Source organism: Leptosomus discolor, chromosome 7 (genome assembly GCF_034619465.1).
Source record: "Leptosomus discolor isolate bLepDis1 chromosome 7, bLepDis1.hap2, whole genome shotgun sequence".
Classification (NCBI taxonomy): Eukaryota; Metazoa; Chordata; class Aves; order Leptosomiformes; family Leptosomidae; genus Leptosomus; species Leptosomus discolor.
In genome coordinates, this window is record NC_141397.1 from 33,812,614 (window position 1) to 33,838,088 (window position 25,475).

The window sequence follows — 25,475 nt, forward strand, 5'->3', positions numbered from 1 at the left end:
CAAAGACGATGATACCAAGCAGACTGTAGAAGGAAAACTATTTCTTCCTAGAATGCAGAAGGAAACTGATTTCCTGTCCTTCAGCATACTAATGCCTGCAGCTTCTTTATCAATTCAAATACCATTACTCATCTTCCGGTGAAATCTTATCTGAATATTCTTCCATTCTGGAGATTTTACAGTCCATGCATTTCTGTATATATTAATTAAATATCTAATTTTCTAGTTGGGTCTCTGATTTGCATCTAATGTTTTGCCAGCTTATTCAATATTACCCTCTTGATTGGAAAGAATAAATTCATTCCTTGAAGAGGATCATGTCTTAAATATTCATTTTTTAAAAAGAAAATCTTATTTTAATTATCTCATTTTATTCTCTTTGGCATCTCACCATAATTAATCCTTTATCCCTTTTTACCCTCGGTGCATTGTTTTAGAAATTGAAAGGGCATTCATCCAAGAAAAAATAAAATCTCAAATCAGCAGGAAATAAATCTCTTTGTGACTTGGAGCTGCAGCAGTTCTGTTCTTGTCAAGAGACTTCAGGCACTCCAAATGAAGTGAAGTACCCAATTATTATTAGATTATGCTCAGTCTTCATACTGTGTGTACCAACGAGAGGTATTTCTGTTCCTTGAATTTTAGCTAGGCAGTCAGAATATGGTTGGAAAAATGTTTGTACTTCCAGGGTTGTCATTTTATTACCTTCCCCATTGCTTCTGCTATTGGACAACAGTTTCTTTTTTTCCTCATCTTCTACACGGCATTTTTTTGGTGAAATATCCATAGTGAAAGCTTCTTCTATTTGCACAAAACCATGTGTTGCTGTAGGACAGCTGATCACAGGCATGGATTTGAGTCCTGGGAAATGCTGCTGCTGTGTAACGCTCTGAGACATTTTGCAGTGGTTCACAGCCCAGTCAGTTTCACATAAAAATAGACTGTTTCCCAGTTTTATGCCCCCTACACATTCATCTACTGTTTTTAGTTCTCTGCTTCCCTGCTGTACAACTGGGGCATGTCCCATGAAACAGTCTAATCCAAGCCTCCCTGGTTACAGCTTTGTTTTGCACAGGCAAAGCCTTTTCATCAGGCTGTTTGGGGGCTTTTTAAGGCTTCTTGAAATATCCACATGATCAGCCAGCCTCTGTCCTGGTAAACTTGTTACAGAAGCAGCGTACATTCAATAAGATAGAGCCACACCGTGCTGGAGACTGTCCTGGCAGGATTTGGAGGCAGTTGTGCAGTGCATTGGTAGTGTCAGCTGGAATGATGTAGTGGAAAATAAACTGGTCTGCTAGTTGGAATTTGAGATCCAGAGTTTCAGAAACGGTTCAGAATAGCACAGTGCCATTTGTCTTTGCACGACTGCAAAACCTGCAGTAGTAACGAGACGATGGCAGCAGTAGCCTTCTGACTGACCAAAGAAATGCACAGCCTGTTTGGTCCAAGTTGTGGAGACACCACAGCAACTTTGTAAGCATCCTACCATTCCACACATGTTCTACATTGTCAGTCTTGGAGATAAATTTTACCTAAATCGGATATTAAATAGTTATTTTTAATGAGTTCTTCGACATTGTAAAACTGAATTATTTTTTAAACTTTTAATCAGGAGAAACATTTAATTTCTGTTCTTTTCAACATACTGCATAGACAGATATCCCTGGAATTCAGTTCTTCTGACTCAAGACAGCAAAGGCATAAAGCAAACTCCTGTCTTACTGCCAAATGTCTGTCTCTTTATGAGCTATACAGACATATTATAGATACTCTTTTGTTGACTCTGTTATCTTCTTTTTATAGAAAGAACCTGGTTTACATACTTCTCTGGGGACATGTCAGGCTTGAAACAGTTCCTGGTTTACAGGAGCAGCCTGGTGACCCAGCCTGATGGACTTTGCAATAAGGACGCAGATTTCTGAATCTATTTAACAAAATTGTTTGATTTAATTCTTCAAGGGTATATAACAATATTTCTTATTTCATAGTTGTTCTTCATGTTGAGATAATGCTTAGTAATTTCACCGCAATGCAAAATACTCTCACGATGAACACAGGCTAAACATGTCTGAACACGTTTCAAATAACAATCCTTGCTCCAAAAAGGATTGCTTTTGTCCTTGGATTTTGTTTCCCTTCAAATTTGGTCCCTACATATCAGGCTGATACTCTGTCAAAGTCGAGTTGACTTCTTATCAAAATCATAGGAGTTTAAATTTTAACATTTCTTTTTTTCTTCCCTGTTAATGCCTGGCTCTACTGTAGGCTGCGTTTGCTCGCAATTAAGCCAAACTGTGTTACAATTCGACTGGAGCCTTTAGAGTCATTTTCAAAGTTCAACCTGAGGGAAGTAATAGGAATCCATGACAGTGCCAGTATTACAGAATAGCCTGTGCATGGAAGGATTGTGCCTGCTTTGTTCCTGGCTGTCAAGTTGTGATGCTAGCAATTTTGACAAACTGAAAACAAACTGTGTCTTGTTTCAGAGACACGTGAGTATTATCACAGCAGGAGCATGCTGTGTTTTAATGATCACAGCGCTGCTGTGAAGCTCACCTGAATTCTTTTATAATCAATTTTAAAACCATGTAGGCAGTAAATGCATTATGTTGGATGGAAAGAACAGATAGAGAATATTGTGGTATTAAAAAAAAATAAATAAATAAAAAGCCTTACAATTTGATGACGAACAGCAGAGTTCAGAAGTGAGCCTAGCTAATGGTCAATAGACTTTGGTGATGGTGACTTTCTAAAAGAGGGTGCAGAAGTACTGTCAGGTCACAGCTCTGGACAGTTTTAAATACTCAAATCCTTTTTAGACAGAGCAGGAAAGCTGCCCTGTAAGTTGCTTGAGCAGCATTGACCTTTGCAGACTCCATTCCTCGGATATAGATAATTAGGCACATCTTTCCATCAGGAGGGACGAACTCCTCAAGACTTAGCATTCTGCTACGGTGCTCAAAACGCCAGGAAGCAGGAGATTTGCCTCTGATGCACTGCTACAGCACAGAGGCAAAGAATAACAAAAGAAATTTACTGTACTGATTTATTTTAGCTCATGAAAGTTACCATCAGGCAAATAAAACTAGGAAGCGAATGTCTATAATGAGTATTGCGTTAGTCTGTCTCCTCTAACAGATAATGGCTGCTGGTTTCCTTTTATCTCTTGAAAAATCTGTTCTCTGACATAATAGTACCCCATATGAGGGAAACACATAGTGCTTATGAAGACAAAATTACACTGATTGATTGTCCTAAATTCAGTGATTTGCAGAACAGCAAACTGAGCAGGTGCTGCAGAGACCAAGTGGCTTCTTAGCAGGCGACGACAAACTGACTTTCCATTCTTACAGCAGACTTCTAGAAGTTCATTTTGGGGAGTAATTATTGCCATTTGGATCAGCGTATCTCAGTAATTAAGGTGTGAATTTCCTTCTCAGTTGGATCTGTGTTTGGTATTTGGGGTGTGCTGTCAGTGACTACTGACTTTATTGTTATCTGGGTAAAATATATCCTAAACCTCATGAAGTATTTGTTGTATTTGTTTACATTAATAACTTTTATTTTCAGTTATAGCTGATTAGATGATAAATAACACAATGGCTTTCAGCCATGACAGTAATTCAGTTTTAGAGTCCTCATAAGTGCATGAAAAGCTCAAACCAAAGTCTCGTATTTATATACATTGAAAGTAAGTTGGATCTATATTGTAAAGGCTACTGGTCCAGCAATGAGCCAGAAAATTGAAGCGCCATACAATAAAATCATGATATCAGTAACTGGTTTACTTTGTTTATAAAGGAACAAATTATTTTTGACATTTAGGTGGTGCCAGGAAATTTTGCTAGCCAGGCAAATCATATTTACTTCCTAAATTGAAATGTAAACTCTGGAAGAGCCACGTGTGTACACAGGTCACTCCAAACAACCACTGACCATGTATTCAAAGGGGCATTGGCTGAAGGTGTCATTAAAGTAAAATGTGTAAAACCTGATTTTAAGGGTTCTATTCATAATCTTTGCAGTCAAGAATTGTCTTGTGAAAGTCTGCTTTTTTAGGAGACTAGGAATAATTTTGCTCCCAAAGTATATGAAAGCTCAAGCAGCTGCCCTAGGGCTGCACTCATTTCAGAGAGTGACCTCCCTCAAAGTCTGTGTGCAACAAAGGCGTCACCAACAGAGTGAATACCAGGCTGGCAGTCCCCCTAAAAAGACAGGAAGAATTGAAACTTTGGCAGGAATAACTATATGGAATGAATGCCCTGAAATCTGCAAGGTGAAGTATATACAAAAGGCCTTCCAGGTCCTTTTGCTGGCACTAAGTGCGTCTTTTCTGGAGGACAAGAAAGTCAACCTCCTACAGTTGTGGCCTTGTCCTTGAACAACACAATAGCTTTTACACTTGTAGTGTTCATTTTCATATAGTCTTGCCTTCTAACATGCAGAAGGAGAGCAGGTGTGTCAGCAAGAGCGATACAAACTCTTTCTACAATTATTCCATAACTATTTGCATTTACTTGAGAGAGAATAGAGCAATCTTACATTTCCAGTTGACATGAAGGAATGGAAGCAAGCCTCACTCCCTCTTGCAGATGTAGCAACGCACTGATTTATCACAGCCTCTGCCCCTTTTGTGCAGAACTCCAGGTGTTGGCTGTCCTCCTGGCAAAGTACCTCCAAATATATTTAGCCTCAAAATTCAGCTAAGAGGTTAGGAAATGAGCCTTTCACTTCATTTTGTAAATTAAAAACTAAGGCCAAAAGCAGCTTGGGCCAAGCACAGAGACTTGTAGATAGGTTTCCCAAACTAAAGAGCCAGTACCATAGCCGTTATGCCAACATTCTTGTCCACTCTTGAAACAGAAAAAGGAGACTGATACTTTTTCGCTGTTTGCTGAAATTTAAGTTACAATTCCTTCTGGAAGTGACACACGTACTCCAGTAAGTGTTTGAGATGTATCTTATACATTGATAAGTTGCTTAATCCCTAAAATTTACAGCCAGGTTTGAGAACAGGCTTGGAGAGATGGTAATCTCCTGATCTGCTTCCATATTTCACTGATGAAGTTCTTTGAAGATCTGAAACAAAGCACGGGAAACCGTCCAGTTAAAATGTTTTAGCTAAATCACCAGCCCATTATATATTATTTAGAATGCCTACATGTTGTATGTCAGAAAGTTTTTTTGTAGTTTTTCCCCCTACTATCAAGTACATCTAATGTACTACCAAAACTGTCCTCAGTATGCCAAAAGCAACATGTGTATTAGTACTCTCACACTCCGTCATCCACAAAATTAGCCTTCAATCCACAGTTCTTGTTTACAGAACAAGCAAGTGCAGAAAAAAAAAACCAAAATCAGTGACAATTTGCTCAAAATTTCCAAGAGAGCATAGCCATTTCCCAGATGGCTTCCAAAAGGAACCTCCCTGAATTTGAGTTTACTATTTAGAATCAGCTCTCTTAACATCAGCTCAATTACCATACTAAGATTGTATTTGCTAAGAGGATTTACTGATGAACCAATACCAGTGTTTAAAATCATTGATTAGTTTTCTTTTTTAATGTATGGAACAATTACTGGAAGCATGTGCCACATGTGATAGAATAAGACGTTTTCCTTAAAGAAAGTCTTCCAATGTCTTTTGTGTCTCTTTTCCTCATCGCCAGACAACTTCCCCACATAGTAAAGAGAAATATTGTGTTACCAGTTACCACATGGTCCTAAGGTAGAAATGATTAATTATCCAGGGGGATGCAGATCTCAGAAAATATGCTTCCCAGGGAAGCCTAAAGCACAGGAACACAAGAACAGCCCAGCTGCGTCGTTGCTTTTTGGGGAGAACTTCACCCAGGTTGCAATAAACTTTGAATAAGCCTTGTTACAGTAGTGGAAAGGACTTCTTGCAATCAGGTAGCACAATAGTAGACATGGTAAAGGTGTTTGTCTCTATTGAATATCCTGAGATTGCTTCTAAAATCTCAGCTAAAGACTGGCTGAGACTTTCAGCTAAGCATTCCATGCTATAACTTCGTGTTTTAACTTAATGAGACAAAGTAAAGCATTGCTATCGGTTTTCATTCAGTGGAGAGAAAGATAAAGTTTCTGTCTTTTTCTTTCTTACAACAGAGAATGACTTAGGCTTAAGTCTCTACTATGGTATTGCTAAGTTAACACAAGTCAATCAGGCTCACTGTGTGGCTTGTCTGTTGTCAATTTTAACAGCTCTCCTTATTTTTTCTAACTTTCTGCACCCATAGAAGCAACAACAAATAATGGCAATACTCTTGGAATTTCAGTCAGTGTTTTTATCTTATTAAATAATAGCAAATTTGCTGAGTGAATATTTTTATCCACATTTACAGGTGGGTAGTTCAAGTGACTTGTCTTGCTACAAACTAATTGTTCATTTGGCAGTTGATAAAAGCATTTCCAGCTCTAGCAGACAGATGGCACCCGCTGTGTTTGGTACTGAATGGAGCCAGAGGGAGCAACCTGGAGGTGTCTTAAGTGCTGCACCCTTAAAAGTGAAGCCAATGGGGCCTTTGCCCTTTGGCTTCAGCTGAACTTGTGTCCCGGCTGTCTCTGTCTAAAAGGGTGTGTTTTCAGAGGTTTTTTGGAAGGGGGGGCTGTACTACTTCAAGTATTCCTCTGCAGATGTCTTTCAACCACATTTTCATAAATAGTTGGGGGAATCTCACCTCATGAATGACACATGGAATAGTAGAAAATTCGCACACATTTTCTTCAGCTTCAACCAAGTAAGCTATTAGAGGTTGGTGTAATGAGCTAGGTAGAGACAGGCGTTGATGTTCCTGTAACACAAAAGAGATGCCAAAAGTAATACAGAAAGCAAGGCCGTATTGCTCACGTTCAAATACTTGATGGAAAAGTGCTTCTGGAACTGAAACACAAGATCAGGTGATGACAGGGTACTCATCATTTAATAATGGCAGGAGCATTTAGCAAAATGAGTAAACACTTATGGTGGGTTCCAAAAATAATTCCACTCCCTTCCATTAGAGCAGCCACTGGTTTAAATATAGGTTTCAGAGGGAGTGAGAGGGAACCTAGCTGGAGAGCATCACCAAACTGTAATGCTTGTGCTCAAGCATGACTTAACAGAACCGTGCAAATTGGAACGAGAGTAAAATAACACAATGTAATTCTGGGCCTGGACCTTTTAAAATAATTTGTTCACTCACTTCAGTAGAATCACACTTAACTCCTTAAAAAAAAATAGAAAAGGGCTGATGAGAGCAGAAGTTCCCCCTCCAAACTGTGAATTTTTTAAGAGAGTGGTTTACTGAGAGAGTAAATGCAGTTCCTTTTTTCACTGTAAGGTGAACACTCTCTGTGTAAATTGCATATCTGTCCAGACCTTTCTGTAGCTGTTATTCGCAGGAGCTTTCAAATCACAAAAAGGTGATATGCAGAACTGTCCATCAGCCTGAACAGTGGCAGAGAATGGCTACTGCAGCACATGTGACTAGTTCCTAATCCCCATCTCAGACTGCAGCTTCACTGTGATCGGCAACATTTGCTTTAATAGTCCCAATATGATGACAAAAAGAAAAATACTTAAGAAATAATTGCAATTGTAGCCAGAAGATGTGGTCTTAATCTTGTTTATATTCTTCAGCCTCTCACCCCTCTTGAGCAGAAATAAGAGCTAAATGCAAGTTCTGCCTTCTCTGTTGGATATACAGAATAGAAAGTATCCATTGCCTGTAGCTGTAGTATTTGTGACATTAGAAGACATTACTCATTTATTACATGGAGGGTATTCAGTATCAGAGAATAATCAAGAGGTTTTGTGTGTTTGTTCATTTTTGTCCCCAATGCTGTATACCTTGCCATAACTAACGTAAGATCTCCATACGTATAACTCACACTCGCTTATTCAGGAAGCAAACATTACACAGTTCCTCCATTTGAAGAGTACCCTTCCTCTTCACATCTTTCCCTATTTTATAAATCTCAGGAGAGAGAGGGAAAGTTCAGAGTAGAAATTTCTGTTTCATTTCAGTAGCAGATCCAGAGCTCTTGTGTCCAGAAAGGACTGTTACATCTGGGTGAATTTTCAAGTTGTGAATCCTCTCTGTTGGTTCCAAAAACTTCCTTGTGTAAAACATATCTTCCAGAAAGGGCACCCGTTTTGTGTTGGAACTCGTCCCCTCCTTGGGAAGCTTCTCTCAAGAGTTAGTCTGCTACATCTTTAAAAATGGCAGTTTATTTCCATAATGTGTTTGGCTTTTGCTGACAGACATTGACTCTTGCTGTGCCTTTCTTGGCTTGGTTAAAGAGCTCTTCAGCTTCTTAGGTAGCTTCTCAGCTTCTCAGCTTATGAGCCATGATTTGCTTCCTCTGAGCATGTGCTTTATTGATATTGTGGATTCTAGTTTCATTAATCCAACACGGCATGAAGGCACACACGCCTTTCTAAAATGTAGTGCATCTATACAGTTATATAGCTTGACTGGACTTCTACTCAAAAGTCTGAAATTTCTAATTTACTTAAAGAAACATTTTTATTTATTGCTTTATTTGAAGATTTCATTTATTTACTTATTCATTTTTTCATGTATTTGTTACTTAGAGAATTCTACAGTGTTTCTTCCACTGCTTTTATGAAAAATGGTATCAGGCGAATTATCCGACAGTCGATCATCTCATTTCTTAATATCACGGTTTTTAACAATTTTCAATTTTTTTGAAAGGTCTTAAGGACTTTTCTGGTCTTCTGTAAATACTCTAGTGCTTAAGGATCTATTGAACACTGTAGGAACAGTAATCCCTTCAATTCACACGGAGGAGTCCTTAGAGAACACTAAACAGATCCAAATAAGCATGTATTTAGATTTTATTTGGCATTTTCTTCTGATTAAAGGGAGCTGTCACATCATCATATGATACAAGCGTAAAGTCTTAAAAGTGTGGAACCTTGTTCTTTGAGACACAAGCTATTCTTAAACATCCACTTCCATCCACGGACTTCTTCCTGTCTCTCCTCCCTCTCGCGCTGTTCATTATTTGCCTCAGCTTTGGCCAGTTAGGCTTTTTAAAGCACATACATCACATATTGAACATAATCAGGTTATGACTGTTGGTCCCTAGGCAACCACCATCTTCCAGTCCACTGATTAAGTCATCTTTATTCATCATAATGAAGTCCAAACTAATTACCTTATGTCATAGTCAGTGAAATTTTTAGGGGAAAAAATTACTTTTTTTTTTTTCAGTAATCTAATGCCGTTTACTACTGTCTGCATGGGATCCCAGCACAAGCATCCCAAATTGAAGGCTCTAGGAAACGAGAATAAGGGGATTTTTTTCCCACACGCAGCAGACATGCCTATCATCCCCTTTTCATGAACTTTATTAGCATACTGTTGGGACACTTACATTTAAGATCATGCTGGTTTGAGTTATTCACCAACAGAAATCTACCAGTGATGTGCTCCTTCCCTACCATCTATCCCAAGCTGTACTCAGTGTTGTGTAGGCAGAAATTAACATTCCTGTCAAGCAAATTGGCTCTCAAGAATGTAATTACAAGTGAGAATTTTCCATTCCCTTTGTTTTTATTTCAGATTCAGAGCTTATGAATACAGGCAATTAAAAATTGATTCTGGCAGGGTCCTTTTCTACTAGATTATTATTTTATACTTCCAAGAGGTGGAATAAATACCCTGCACAGAGCTGTGTTCCTCTGCAGCTAAACTGCTTCCAGTACTTGGGCCAACTCATTTAAATGTAGCCTGATTATCTCTAAATTGCAGATTGCTATGCTGAGAGACCTTTCAGAACTCTGCTAAACTCTGTGAGTGCCTTCACTGCCTGTGTTTGAGCTACTGCTTGCACAAATTGCGTATTGTCTCTGCTGGAATTACCACAACCAACCATTCACCAGTTGGAGGTTCCTCATGTCCTGATTTTTTGGTTTTCGTTATAAAAATGAGTAGGTTCATGCATTACTTGTGGGGACTGAGGAAGCTCTTTGAGTTTATGTCAGATACTCAGACCAGGACATTGTGTGCCTGTGCAATTTTGTTATGTCAAAGCTGACTTGGTTCAGAACAACCAAAGATAAGAGACCTCAGTAAAATTATGATGGCAGCCGGTTTACAGGTCTCTGGTTGCTGCCTCCTCAGAAATACATAGAGTGCATGTACTGTCAGTGTCAGTTTTGTTCAATAACGTCCTCCATTTTACATTCTGGTTTAATATATCCAAATAGGAAAAAGTCAAGTAATTGCTGCTGCTGCTATTTTCTCTCAGAAAAGATCAGCCACACTGAGTCTCTAGGCAAGAGGTGAGTATCGCAGGATTTTAAATATATGAGCATTTTATGGTCATTCAGTGAGGAAGTACCTGCTGGTGCACACAGAGGTGCTAATGAAATGCTATGGCAAACACTCATCAAGGTACATCCTTACTGATACAGCAGAAATAAGAGGGGAGGGGAACAGATCAAATGAAAGAGGCACCTTTTATAAAAGTGCAAATGCTTGCTGTACCCTAAAATAAGATCATGAGTCACACTTGAAACTGTGTTTACAATGAGTTGTCCCCTTTTAACACACAAAAAAAAAAGAGAAAAAAAAAACCCTAAGAATATGTACGCAGTACTGTGTCTCTGGAAATATGAAGAGGAGAAACTACTGCTTTTCTTCAGGGATATAACTAAAAAAAGCTCTGTTTAAACTGTTGCAGAGGTGGTAACTGTGGCTGTTTCTCTAGCAGTAAGAGTTGAATGATTCAGCAGTGATCTTGTGAAAGTTTTGCTGTTCCAGACAATATAGAAATGTCCAGGACAGGGATGGGATACTGAAAGCGTGACTTGAAGCGGCTAAATGTGATACCACACTAGCTGAGTAAAGATCTTAGGTGAGGTCCCGCTGATGAGTACCATTATCTTGTTTGACTTCTGGAGTGACAGCTTATAGGTCTTGTGATCTGAGGCTCAGGGCCCACATTTCCTCCACCCTGGTTCCTCTGAGATCAATTATTCCCATTGTGGTACACTTCTGGTAAAGTGCTGGCTTTTCTGGCTTTACTCACTCACTTCTGGCTCCTCAATGGAGAAAAAGCCCAGCAGGCCTGTATAATGATCAGTCTGCTGGCCAGTGCGTTTTGCTGGCTGCAATGATGCTTTTGGTCTGAGTCAGTGCTGGCAGCCTCCTTCCTCCGAAGCCTTGTGGCGTCTGCATCCCCGCTGGTGCAGCCACAAGCATGGGTGGCAGCGAGGTGAGTGGCGGCTAGCGATGGCCAAGCCCAGCCATCCCGCATGAGCTGTAGCCTACATGATTGTTGACTTTTCGGGGTTTATGTCAACCCCCAAAGTGTGTCTGCTCCTCCTGTCATCCTCCCTGCCTCTGCAGCACAAGGGACCCTCTCTCCATGTGGCAACAGTGGTGAGGGGAGGAAGGTGGTTGTGCAGCTGGGAGAAGAGGGGAGAGCGAGGAGGCACTTGGCAGTCCGAGGAGGGGAGAAAAGGAAGAGGTGGTTTCATAATCTCTGTGTTAATAGACGGATATTGTGTTGGTAACTGGCTGTTTTAACCCCTCCTTTTTCCAGCACCCTGTAGGCACGCTCCTAAGTCTCCATTCTTTCATCTTAAAACCGAGCAAGTGAAGCCATCTCAGTGATTTTAACTTTTTGAAACCACTCCATGCAGGTTCTTTGGCTTTCCTCGCCCTTGTACCCTAGTCAATTAAAAGGCAAAGTATTTGAACTGTACCTTTCAAAACTCATCAGATACCAGAATCACCTTCAGCTACCTTTTCCCCAAGAACGGCAGCCTAACAGCACCAGCTCTTGATGTTGAGCAGCATCTCCTAGAAAGACAATATCAAAGCTTTAATGGCCCTTGAGCGCTAAAAAAAAAAAAAAGAAAAAAAAAAAACAAAACCAAACAAAGAAACAACAAAAACCAAAATGGTGCTAGTGAGCGAGACTCGGGTGCGGTGGCCCGTCTCTGCGGGGCTCCTTGCGGCGGGCACGGCAGACGCTGGCCCGGCGGGGCTCCGGCCGCGCTGGGCGCCCCGGGACCTCCCCGCAGGGCCGGCCCCCCCGCCCACTCCCCCGCCAGATCCAGTCCATGTGTTCCTGCCTCCACCCCGCCGCAGGCAGCTGGGGGGCGGCCGCGCTCCGCTCCGCTCCGCGCGTTCCCTCTGCAGCCCGGCCGTGCGGGCGCCGCTGCCGCCGCTGCCCGCGGCTCCCGGCCGGCCCCAGGGCCCGGAGGGAAGGGCCGGGAAGACGGCAGGTAGCCTGGATGCGGGGCGGGGCGGGGGGGCTTGCCCTGCGAGGCGGGGGGCACGGGGCAGCCCGCGGGGCCTCTCCGGCCGGGGCACCCCAGGCGGGACCCCGGGCACTCGTGTGATGAGCTGGCGACAGTTCTGAGCCTGGAGGCAGGCGGCGGGCGGGGGGGACGAGGGCTCCGCGGCGGGTCCCGGCTCGCCGGGAGCCCGCCTGCCGCTGCCGGCGGGCATGCTCGGGGCGGGTGGAGCAAGCACCGCTGCCCGCCGCCTGCAAAGGAGACGCCGCTAGCGAGGTAGCGGAGGGTAAGTCTTCTGGCAGAACAAAGCTGCGGTGCGTGTTGTGAGGCTACCCGGCGTGTCCGGCTAGGGTTTCCCGACCTGGTCTTCTATGCTTTTATCTCTGCGTGGGGCTCAGTTTCATCGGGGGAAGACAGAAGGGCAGCTGAAAGGGACGAAGGAGGGCCGCCTGATTTAGATCATCTTCTGATGCTGATGCTGCGACCCACCTGTGAGGTTTTGTTTATTGTTATACGAGCTGGGTGCAAAACCAGCAGGTTAATAAGCAGTCCTGTTAGACATGTCTGCTTCCTGATCCAGCTGATGTGACACCGAGTGGTGAATCTAGTATAAGATTTAAGGAAAAAAGTAAATGACAGTATTCTTGTCAGTGCAGCATCATGAACTAACTTGTGTACTGTTTTAATGTATTTCTATGCTAAAGCAAGCATAAGGAGATGCTGTAATTCTAATTTATTTTTTTTTAATTGCAGCTTGATCAAAGGTTTCCTTGTCCCTCTAAAGAAATCCATTAGGTTTGAGATTAGAAACACCCAAAGCTCCGTTTCAGTATTTGGGTGGGAGCATTTGCTACAGCTTGTTAACAAAGCCATTATATTGCAAATGGCATTGTGCCCTCAGATGCTACGACATAATATTGTTCCATGCTTGAATGTAATAAATAATAATGATAAAGCACACTGGTAGTGCACAGTTTGATTTAGGCCAGCATTTAGTTTGCACCGTCTAATGAGATGCAAAGATAGTCACAGAGTTAGTCCTTGCATATTGTCTGGTCCTGTTCTTCCATCATCCCTCCACACACCGAGCTCTCTGTCTTTTTATTGAAATGTCTGTTATCACCACTTACTGAATAAGACTGTTGATGAGCAAATCATAGAAATTGCAAAAATACGCATACCAAGGATGCCTGTATGTCATATTCTCCATCTGATCTGGAAAGCAATAAAGGTCCAGTTAAGCTATAAGTGTTAAACCTGAAATTGGCAGGACTGGAAAAGCAAGTGTGCTTCCTTACTGGTTTATGGAGTGAAAGTTGCTGGCTGGCATCAAACCACACCTATTTCTTTCATCCCCAGTGTATTTGTTGAATGAGGGAGTGGTTTTGGTTTCCAGATGATGGTGTAATGCTTTTACACTTAATTCTTTATGGAATCGTGATTTCCACTGCCTAGAGGTAGAGAGGGTCTTCTGCAGGGCTTTGCCACTCTAATGCATGAAGGCTTCTTTTAAACCAAAGACTGAGAGCTTTCTTTTTAGTTGGTCTACCCGCATTTTGATACAGTACAGTCCTATAATGGTGGAGGTGTGCCATGCTTTCCACAGCACCTGAAACTGAGACACTCAATTACCGTGCCAGGCAGCAGCAGCCTTAAAATGAGCTGCAGGAGGTCACTGGTCCCAGAGGGAGTAGTTTGGCACTGGAACTCACTGGTGTGGGATGCTGTGGAGAAGGATTAAGCGTTTCCGAAAAGATCGGACACATCCATGGGAGACAGTTCTGCCGGTAGCTAAATATAAAAGGCAAGATGAAACCTTCATCTGAGAAAGGTTTAAAGCCCGTGTTTATGGGAAGCTGGTAAGGTGTTCTGGAAGAGGATCGGTTTACATGCTCCTTGCTGTTGTACTACTTGTGAATCATCTACTATTGGTCACCTTTTTTTCTGAAGAGAGAACAATTAACTAGCTAAGTCATTGATCTATCTAATGCGGCTGTTAAATTTTTATGGTTACTTGACATTGTGTATGCAATAGCAATACTTTAGAGAAGGGAATTTATTGCACATAAGCATGTTCCAGCAGAGGAAATAGAAAAGAGTATTTCACATATGCATACTCATAACAAAGAAAAAAAGCAAAAGCCTTCAGCGTTTCTTGGATCAACCCCATCATTGACTTTGAGATCTAATAGACACTGTTCAAATATAAATTGCTCAACTTCAAATTGTGAAGCATGCAACAGTGGGAAAAAAAAAAACATAAAAGAAATTGCTTCTACGAAATGAAATTGGTTCTTTTTCCCCGCAGTATGTTTCCAATTTTTAAAATAAATGGTGTTTTTTTCAATACTACAGCTAGGTTGATGTGTCTATACAAAAAACAAATGTTTTGATCCAAGAAAAAATAAATTCCAAATAAAGAAGTAAAGGAAACAGACTAAAAATGTTGGAAGAGAAATGATCTACTAAGTTATAGCGTTCTCGCACTTGCTGGCATTCTACATAGAAAGGTGATCGCTTGTCGATAATGTGGCAGTGTGCATATCTTCTGAAAAATGTCAGTTCCCAAAAAACTTTTGTTTATATACTACATTGCATTGAAGTCCAACCTTGTAGGTGCAATAGCCATGCATTTCTTTTAAATTAAATCAGAAAAATTATGTGGGACTGATGAAGAAGTTTGAGCTTTGTAATACTAACATCCCTAAAAGTGGTTTCTTAACAAACAGATTGCAGATCCTTACCTCTGTAATTTTAAAAAAAAAAAAAAAAAAAAAAAAAAAAAAAAAAAGGCAAACCAACAACTTTTAAGAATACAAAAGGTTAATACAAGGCATACATGGTATAAGAATAAAAATAGTATCTTCCTGAAAAATAATTTTCCAGTTTTAGTTGCATACCATGAATCTTCCTCAAATGGTTGTTCTGGCTTTTTCACCATCTTCAAATCAGACACTAAGATAAGCAAGGAGGAGGGAGGCAAGAGGGAATTTCAGCCTACCCCCTCTTTGATGAGAACGCAGTTTTATAAGAGATTTGAGACTGGTGATAGAGAATGCAAATCGTAGTATGAGGACATTTGCAGATAGTCATAGAAGGGTACCCATAAAACTGCAAAGTAATATTCAGATTGAAATTATATCATTTTAATATATTTTTAACAAAATCACAGTATAACTAACTGCATTGGAGTTTGGCCAAGACACATTATGTTTGACTACAGGGTGCAAGAGTCTTATTTGATTGTTTATTTATTTATTTTCTGGCCTGAAAAGCTGAGTTATGTTGCAGCCAGCTTCCATGAGCCATAAAAGCACATTTAAGCAAACCATAGGAAAGAAACTACGTATTTCTTTTGCAGAGTAATGCTACCTCTGTGTATGTGTTTTAGATCCTTCTCTAAGGGTTATGAAAGATACTGTGAAGATTACTGAGCATAAATTAGAATGGGCTTATAAATCCTCCTGAAATAGTGTCCCAACTAATTCTGAGGATGTTTTGCCTGTGATAACAACTTTTATTTTTTCATAGTGACATATGTGATGATAAAATTACTTACTTATTTTGTCAGTCATTTAGAATTGTGGTTTGGGGTTTTTTTAGAAGAAATTTCAGCTGTATAATTTGTTCTCCTCCCCCATCATCCGCTTCCTCTCACTCTGTTCAGAGCCTGCCTGCAGACAAAAAGTAGATGAAACATTTAATTCTTTGTTGTGGATGAAACACCTGATGGTGGCTCTCCTGCTGCTGCCCTCAACTTATGATCCCATTGTTCTTACATCGTGTGAAGAGGATAGAGGATGGAGGATGGAGTAGGAAAAAAAAAATGGTTATTGGAGCTAACTGTCAGATACTTCTTACGCAGTGTTGCCTTGAGAACAGCTGATTTCTGCAGCTTGGGTTACATCAGTGTGTGCTGAGCACTTTGCTTCTCAATCGAAAGATTTCCATTAGCCCTCAGGAGGCTTTGCAGTCAGGGTACTTGGTACAGCCTGGCTGAACGATATTAGTGTCCTGTTCTGTCAGGCTCAGGCTATCGTCTAGGTGGATGGCCTTTCTTTTTAGCTCTTCCTACATATGGGATGCCTGCTTTAAACAACAGGCTGAGCTTTTTGCCTCTGGTACCCAGGGAGAATGATTAGTCGTCTAGAGGAGACATAAAATGCTACACAAATTTATGGAATGACTGTATTACTACTCACAGTTGGTTATAAAGAGTAATGCATGGAGAGGACTCTCTTCCCCCAAAACCCGTGGGAGTTTTGGTCCCATTGGCACAGAGCTGGCTGTTCACTCCCATTGAGGTTCTGCCCCCAGCTGAACACTTCTCAGTGGCTGCTCTTGAGTGGGAACCTTCGAAGACTTCTGCCAAAATCAAGACTTCCAGTTGATGGCTGCATGCTGGCTATTGTTCCTTGGCAACAAAGGGTTTCTAGAAACTTGGTATTTCTTCTCTTTTTCCTTGATTTTTCATTGTACCATTACCCTTGGAGAGCCTTCCTTTTTTACCAATGGAAATGTGCCATATGATCTGTGCCTCCGTTAGTGACCTTTCCAAAGTCAGGAGAAGTTTGCGAGGTGTTTAAAAAAATTTTTATTTTATTTTCATATTTTAAAACAATGTCCATACTTTTTTTTGCTTAGATCTCAAAACATCCCAAGTGAGACAGATCCCAACCAGAGGATAGGGGGAATTCTCTATGTCCTACTAAGAAGGAAGGGGAGAGTTTGATGTGAATATCTGAAGTGACTCACTGACTCACAGTATATCACAAGATATACTCACACAGCGAGTCAGTAGCAAAATGTGAAGAGAATACTTATTTCCTTTAAGGAGTGATGTTCACTTTTACTGTTGGCCTTAGTTCTGTGGGGTTTACAGTGCAATTACTAAGAACCTTGCAGTGCCAGTTAATTCCCTTTCCATTAAAAGCCAATGTCAATTCCTGAATAGTAACTCTTGTTGGCTACACATGAAATTTTAAAATGGCTAATTCCAGAAAGTCTGTGTGAAATCCTGAAGCATTCAGTAACTATACCATCAGTACAGAAGAGCAGAAAAAAGATCCAACCTGTTGCTCTCAAGCCCTCTTCATCTGTGGCAATATGAAACTAGGCTGCTGTCAAATAACATCTCTGTTTCGTAGCGTTCTTCACACTTTTTTTGACTGAGGACCTGTGGTCCAGCACTAGTCTTTATTATTTCTGCAATAATGAGGCTTTGATAGGAGTGCATTTCTTATCGGTGATTTACTGTCTCCATTACAGTGTGACACAAAAGCCCTAACTCCTCTTCCAGGAACTGGGTTTTGGAATTGCTCCAGGGTCGCAGCACAGCTTCCAGGCTGGCTCAGGTTCTTTAGTCCTGTGTATTTTTTACCTGATTTGATCATTTCCAGCTTGTGCAGAAGGTATCAGGAACGTTTCAAAAAGAAATGGCCTTTGTTTCGGCAATGCTGTTAAAGCTACTGCTGCAACTGAAGCATGCACTGACCTGTTACAGTCTTTGTAAGTAAGTTTTCTCTTGCTTGCACCGTGGATAAGGCCATTTCTTAAGTGTCAGACAGCAAATGAAAGCACTGTGTTTTTGCTGTGCAACATTTGGCACTGCTGGGTTAGTGTTAATTCCTTTGGTTTCTGGCACAGTGCTTCATGCACCACAAATAGGATCTTCTCTGTGTTTCAGTGGGTGGTAAGCGAGTTTGTCAGTCTAGACACAAACTGTTTAAACAAAATTATTCCATACAAGCTATAATTTCTTGTAAACCAAAACTGGATAACTTACAATAAGTAACATAAAATTACAAAGAAAAAGGTAAAACAGCCATGGAAGGACGACATCACACGATAGGGCCATACCGTGCGCACTACCTGAAGGCTCTGGAAAGCAATCAGGTGTAGGCATGTCTGAAGGCATCTGACTTCAGGGTCTGATCAGGGGTCCAGGGTGAAGGGGACAGCAAGTCTCTCACGACGTGTGCCAGAAGAAGGAGTGACAGGGATGGCTGTCCCAGCCCTGTAGGGGCTGGAGGCCACCCTGCAGCTTCTCATCACATTTACTTCACCCCTGCAAGCCCCTGGGCAGTGTAAGAGCGTTAGTGTGACGGGAAAGGGACATGGGGAGGCATCCAGATACCACCTGGCCCTTTGCAGACCTGTGGACTGAAAAAAGCATGTCTGCCACATGGGATTTGAATTTTTGCATAACGCGCAATCAGTAGTCATTTGCACTTGGGTCCTGTGAAGCTCAGGTCCCCATGCTCGGGGGCCGCTCGCCCCTTCACTGCACCCGGCGCCCTTGTAACAAGTTCTTCATAAACAAGCGTCTTATTCCACTGGTACAAGTGTCCAGAGAAAAGTATGCACTAGCTCAGTTTTGAGTAATGGACAAAATAAAGTTCCTGTTATTTTATACTTCGTTTGTATCACTTACTGAATTTTAATGCAGACACTGAAATGAAAAGCCAGGGAAGTTTGAGGGCTGTCGGAAGTCTTTACAGTAGCTTAGTTCAGCACCCATACATGCCTTGCGGTTTTACATTAACTACAGCTCATTAAATATCATTCTGGGAATTTAGCTTCTTTGCTTCATACTGCGGGTCTTCAGCAGTTCTGATATCACATGTGGTATCTACACAGTTAAGTGGTATTAGTATGCTTTCTTTATAGAAATTGCGGATCTTAGGACAGAGAAGATATAAACAGCCAATAAGCAAACAGGTGCTTGCTCTTCATACTGGAGGATGTTCATCAGAAGACCCAGGTGATGCATCAGAATGTCATTTTCCCTTTATCTGGTGTTATCCCCATTTTGGATGTATAGTTGCTCCTAACATGGACTTTTTAGCCCTGTGGCTTTGGTCTAACCACCCCAGATAATTTCTCCCTATGTATACTGTATGTGATTCAAACTCACTTATTTATTCTCTCGGTTTTTTACACCACGCCAGCCCTCAAGTATTGTCATGTGCCAGGGTTTGATGTTGCGTTGAACTGCTCACCTCGGCATCAAATACTGCAAATAAGAGAAAGTGCTTTAGTAATCTCAGGGGACTATGACTTCTTGAAATCAATAGCCTCCTTTCAGCAGAGTTTAAACTGCTTTCTATTATGAGTAGCCTGACCCAGTAACAGAAAGATGTTTAAGGTGCTGATCAGGCTGATCTTTGAGCAGCGGGTAATCTAACAAGATACCTTTCTGAGTATAGGGGATGAGAGAACACATGGTGCTTTATTTCAAAGAGAAATTCTGTTGCTAAGGTTGACCCAAAAGCAATTAGTCGTTCATTTAATTGAATTGGTGAATTCACCTGTGCAGTCTATTAAAATATTATATAGAGATAATTTAGGCTCAATTTAGTACAGCTAGCTGAAGGGTTATAGAGATTTATAACAGATTACCTTCTGTCTGCCCGCTGAGAGAATGCTTAATCTTAAGTGAAATAGCAGAGCATCCTGGTAGTTCAGCCAGAAATACTGCCCTGTGGCAAAGCTGGACTTCTCCCACTGCTGATATAGCTACTCTCTTTCTGGAATCATTAAGCTGTTGTATTTCTGTGTGTAAATGGGCACGTATAAATAGGTCATTGTCCTAAATTCAAACAGCTGGATTTTTCAGCATTTTCAAAGCAAAACTCAAATGATGTCTTGTGTAAATTGTGTAAGAACTAGTCTTTAGTAAATTGAACTGAAAGTCCTTTGGTTGTGCTACTTAGACATCCCTTTGTTTAAAAGGCATCTTCTGTCACAACCAAAATCACTCTAGTAGATAGTGCTTTTCTTCTTCCTGCCCCATTATGTGCTACTATGTGTGGGCAGAGCTTTCCACTGTCAAAGAAGAAAGAAGAGCGAGATGGCTATAACATTTACTGGGAGCCTTGCTGTGCTAGAAGTACCCTTTGAAGGGCATCACTGGAAAACTCCAAGGGAATTCATAACAGAATATTTATTACATACATTGTTGTGTGTACCCAGAAACTGTACTTAAGTTCAGTTACATTTCCTTCCTAATGGAACATAATTCACAATAAATAGATGCCTTGATCCTCTCTGTATCTGTTGAACACTGTGCAAGGTTCAGGATTTATTATAACTCTCTGTATTGATCTGCTTTTCAGAGTCCTATAAAGAAAAAAAACAGACAGATTAGCTAGAATAGAAAAAATACTCAGCAAAGATATTCAGCACGTATGTTTAATTAAAACAGTTTAGTAGGTTTACCAAGATTTGCAGTGGGACTGTTTCCCTCTTCCCTTGCAGCCGACTCTCCTCTCCCTCTTCCCAAGGTCAGTGTGTAACACAGTTGGAAGCCGTCTTTCCACATGTGGCATGACTGTACTGCTGCGGCACAGTACTGTGCTGGATTGTGTAGATTTGTGCTGCAGAGACTTTTGCATGTGCAAATCATTCTAGGAGCCTCACATGGGGAACTTTACTTAAATAGACAGCATTTCTGTTTCATCTATCAGGGCTGTGAGACCAAGCACATCATCTTTTTTTCTGCTAAATCAGGCTGTTGTTTTTCTCTAGTATTTCTAAGTGAAGCTGCAAGAATGTATGAAAAATAAATGGTAGAATTAAGCGGAGCTAGAGTGCTCCGGCAGTGCGATAACTTTTTGTGCAATTAGAAGCACTCTGGCCCTTTAAGCTACTCTATAAGTCTTTTACTGGTGGATATGGAAAGTAAAGAAGGGAGAGAGACAGTAGATAAGAACTGTATTTGGCAATGTGTCTGCTTCTACTAGTAGCTCATCAGATGCGTGCTAACTAGGTCAACTTGGGTAATCATCTGAACCAAACTGTTTATTTGTTTGTATTGTAATACTGCCCAGGCAGAAGCCACAACTCTGCATCTACAGGTAGCGTCGTAAGGGCAAGAAGTATTAAAAAACAGATAACCTAATTACACTGATTAGTATTACTATGTGTTATTTACAACGCTTGTTACTTACACACAGGTCCAGCCACGATTTTTTCCTCTATACAATTTATTTTTGCTTGATTTCTTCTAGGTCCATAGAATAATGAATTTCAACTTGTTGTGTACTCATTAATGGTGCCTTGTGTCATAAGCGTGCTTGGAAATAGGTGTTTTTACATCTTTTCACTTACATGGAAAAGAGCTTCTTCAGTAGTAGCACATAATTTTCAATAGAGAAATAGTACTATTTTCATTACTATGTGCCATGTTTCTGCCACAGCTGTGGGACATAAACCCTGAAATTGAAAGAAGTAACTGAGAATTAAATTTTTGTATCTTTTTACTGTTAAAGAAATAACAAAACATAAATAAGTAATTGATGTTAAGTATATCGTCAGCAAATGATAACACACAAGACGTGAGGCAACATCTGGGAGGTTCTCAGTATACTGTTTACCTGTTATAGACATTTTTAAAATGTTAAGTACTCTGGGCAGGCAGTTGCATAATTACTGTGTGAATGTTCAGTGTTAAGGATTTGTATACTGCCGTGTATCTGTGCTAGAATGGGTTCACCGGAATGGTCTCTGTCTTGCAATGATTGTCTTCATCTCAAGTCAGCAGGTTACATGGTCAAGGAAGCAAAGTTGAAGTTAAAAAAGGCCTGTAAGTGGTATTTTTGGAAGCCTTTCATTATAGAAATGCTTGTGGTTGGGTGCCAGCAGAAGATTCCTGCTTGAGATCTGAAAGCAGAAATACTAATATTGCTATTAGGTAATGATAATACTATATACTGTGATACTTATATAACTTTGCACTAGCTTATATGCTGAAAAGTAGAACATAGCAAGTAGATGCATTGTACATTTCCCTTTATTTTAAATAATGTGATTGCCATCTTCTTTTCTTGTTCTTCCGCCTTTGTTATAGGGAGAAAATTGAATTTTAGTCACGACGACAAAGGCATATTTCATTCTATAATCATTACACTCTCCAGGGATGGGTTTATAGCAGGCTCAAATACACAGGGAAGCAAAGTATAATGGCCTAACATCAGAGAGTGTCGGTGTGCTGAGCCCCATGGGACACGCACAGGAAGGAACATGTTCACAGCCATAGAAGTCGATCCATCTTGTTTTAGCACTGATGTGATGTGAGCTGGTGGTAAATTTGCATGAGGTGACTTGCAGAACCATCATTTGTGGAACATCTAAAACAAAAGCGCAGGTCTTCAGCAAGGTGCCGTGTTAGGATTTTTTGTTTTTTTCTTTAATTCTTTCAGGATCTAATATCCATCATTACTTATTCACAGAGTTAGAGAAGAATGGTGCTGAGGCTACTAAAGTAGCACAATCATATTCATGGATTTTTATTCTTGTCATTCAGGATTGTGAGTGGGAGGCTATTAGCATTGCTGCAGAAGCTCCACAGAATATGTAAAAATATGAATAAAAGGTAATCGCTAAACTGTTATTGACAATGGTTACAGTGTTTAAAGAAAAATATGGTCTTCTGATTGTTCCTTAGGTTATAAGGATTACTCAGAATTGTAGCTATTCACTGAGTATGCCATGAATATTTAATTGAAGTAAGAGACAGTGAATATTGTGGTCAGATAAGAACCTTGTCTGTGTGGTATCGTCTACAGGTAGCATTCAAATGCATGAACTCTGGCTTTTATCCAGCTTATCTACTAACTATGGAAAGTGTGTATGTGCACGTGTGAGGTTTTTTACTTACTATCAAATTTTTGGAAGAGATGATGCTGTTTGGTCAAGCCACTTTCTTCAAGGAGAGCTGGATGAAAGAACTACGTGACTAATACATTGATTTTAATGCATTTAAGGTAGTCCCTAGCTGTGTCCTGAGCATGTTTCCACTTTGCCACAGATGACAGTCACTGCTCACTGACAGCTTGTGAAATGTGGCTGTAATATTGACACGAGCTGGATAAACACTAGCAGCAAAAGGACATTCTCAAATGAGAAAGAAAAGAGAAAAAGGGGGAATAGAACAAATCCAATCTTGTACAGTGGATCACATAAGGATCTAATGCAAGTAATTTTCAGATTATGCATCTTCCTTTTTTGTCCTCATGCTAGGTGTGGGGGAACCTGAACATTGTATGTTTGTCATTCTAATATGGTTGCAAAGACAGAAAAGGTACAGTGTAGTTCTACGTGAAAACCAAGAAGTTGTTTTAAACATGCTCAGGATTTGTCCAGTTTCCACCAGTTTTCCTCCACTTCATGTTTAATGTGTAAACCAAAAAAATAAAGCATCCTTGAAATGCCCTGCCAGGCCTGTAGCCTTGAAACTCCTCATACATACCCCCGATGCAAAACCCTCAGTACTCTTAGGAATAGCACTGACACATGTATCATGGTAGTTTTTAGGGAGCCCAGTCAGCAGCTCAGACCTCATATAATTGATCTAGATTGGTTAGAACTGAACACAGACTCATCCAAAAGGTTTGTAATGCATTTTCTAATAACTCTGATTTGATTTTCATGGTAGCAAAACTCAAACCCAGATGTGCTTTGCTTCCCAGGTCTTTCCCCAAACTCTTACAATGAAACTCTTTCCCTCTTTCTCCTCACACCTCTTGGGAGAACCCTCTTTCTTTTTTTGTGACACTATTTTGTGATTTATATACATAACTTTTTCCATAAATGCCATTTTTCAAGCCCTTATTCATGTTTCTGTCTGGTAAACTTGCCTCTGAACAACCTGGGGCTGCTCCCTGTTCTCTGTCCTTGGGGATACCATCTTGCTTGGCTTGGCTCAGTGGGTTTTTTTACACCGGCTTCGAGGGCCAGACATTAACTCCTGTCCCTGCCGACCCAGGGAAAGGCAGTTTGAAGCATCTCAGTGTCTCTGGAGCAATACTGTCTGGTACAGTGTAGACATGATGCTGCCATGTTGTCATTTTCATTTACATCATGCTACCATAGAAGAAAGGAAGCCAAATTCCTCACTGCCATGTAAATATTGTATTACACTGCAGCGAGGCTTTGAAATGTTAATACCCCCTCTAAGGCAGCCAGCCAATGGAGAGTGCAGGTTTCGTTTGGGTTGTGAATCAGGCTTTGCAACAGGGTCTGGCAGAATTAAAACAGCTGCAAGCGGCTTGCAGGTTCCTGGGTAGTAACGGCATGTGCCGAGTTTTACAGCTACTACTTTAGGGTCGTTTTAACTCGTGTGTTAGAAGGAAGGAAGCTACTGGGGGGGCAACTTTGAGGGACAGTGGCTGTTTTAGAGAGCAATGGCAGAGCCCCATGCTCTGGTCATGGATGTCAGCTGCCAGCTGGCCTGTCAGCCCACAGTGCCCAGGTGTAAAATGGCCGGCTTGCAGCTGCCTCTCAGCCGATGTAGGCCTGGTTGTGGAGGTGCCACGCTGCTCCTCGGCCTGCAGCAGGGGTGGATGGGCTCCTGCCACCTCTCACCGCTGCCAGGGGAAGGAAGGAGGCTGGAGAGGGGCAGTTTTCCACCTCGGGCTGAAGGGACACTTGGTCTCCTGGTGAGGAAACAGGAAGGGGACGGGAGGGGTCCCAGCCCACCAAGAGGGACCAGAGGGCAGCGGGCCAGGGTGAAGGAAGGGGCATCTATCACAGCAGCAGCTTCAGCTGGGAGAAGAGACACTGGCCATGGCTGTCCCTCTGCCTTCTGTCTTGCCAGCTCTTCTTGGGGAAAACGATTTTGTTTCCTGGCCTTTTGTTCTCTGATGACTCCTTCATGCCAGCTTTCATTTTAATGATAGCATAGCAGTGAAACTGAGTCACATCAAGGCCTGAAGGTTTCCATTGGTAATGAAATGTAAAGAAACCAGGCAGAGTCTGACACGTTCTCAGTCTTCTGAGAGAGAGACTTTAGAACTGAGCTCTGGGTATCAAGTGTTCAGACCGACCGTGCTTTCCAAAGCAAGTGAATTGTTTTGATTAATTTTTTTTTCCCCTCCTTATTTTCCCATAGAAACTGGGAAGATTGACCAAGATATATATAAATACAACACCCCAGGATTCACTGGCTGCCTATCAAGAGTACAGTTCAACCAGATTGCTCCACTCAAAGCAGCTCTGAGACCTACCAACACCTCCTCTCACGTCCACATCCAAGGAGAACTGGTGGAATCCAACTGTGGAGCATCTCCACTGACCATCCCACCAATGTCGGCCGCTACCGACCCGTGGCACTTAGACTCAGGTAAGCTGGGGTGCATGCCACATTAGCTCAGCAGAGCAGTTCAGAGAAGAAATATGCCCAGCCTCTGTA

General features: G+C 41.3%; 1 protein-coding gene across 1 annotated transcript in view; it reads left to right on the plus strand.

Annotated features, from left to right (window-relative positions):
• CNTNAP2 (contactin associated protein 2) overlaps positions 1-25,475 on the plus strand; it is a 1,109,936-nt gene that overhangs the window by 1,067,697 nt on the left and 16,764 nt on the right. Inside the window, exon 22 of the mRNA XM_086468640.1 lies at positions 25,176-25,406. Coding sequence (XP_086324766.1) covers positions 25,176-25,406 — 231 coding nt within the window. The remainder of the gene's footprint in view (positions 1-25,175; positions 25,407-25,475) is intronic.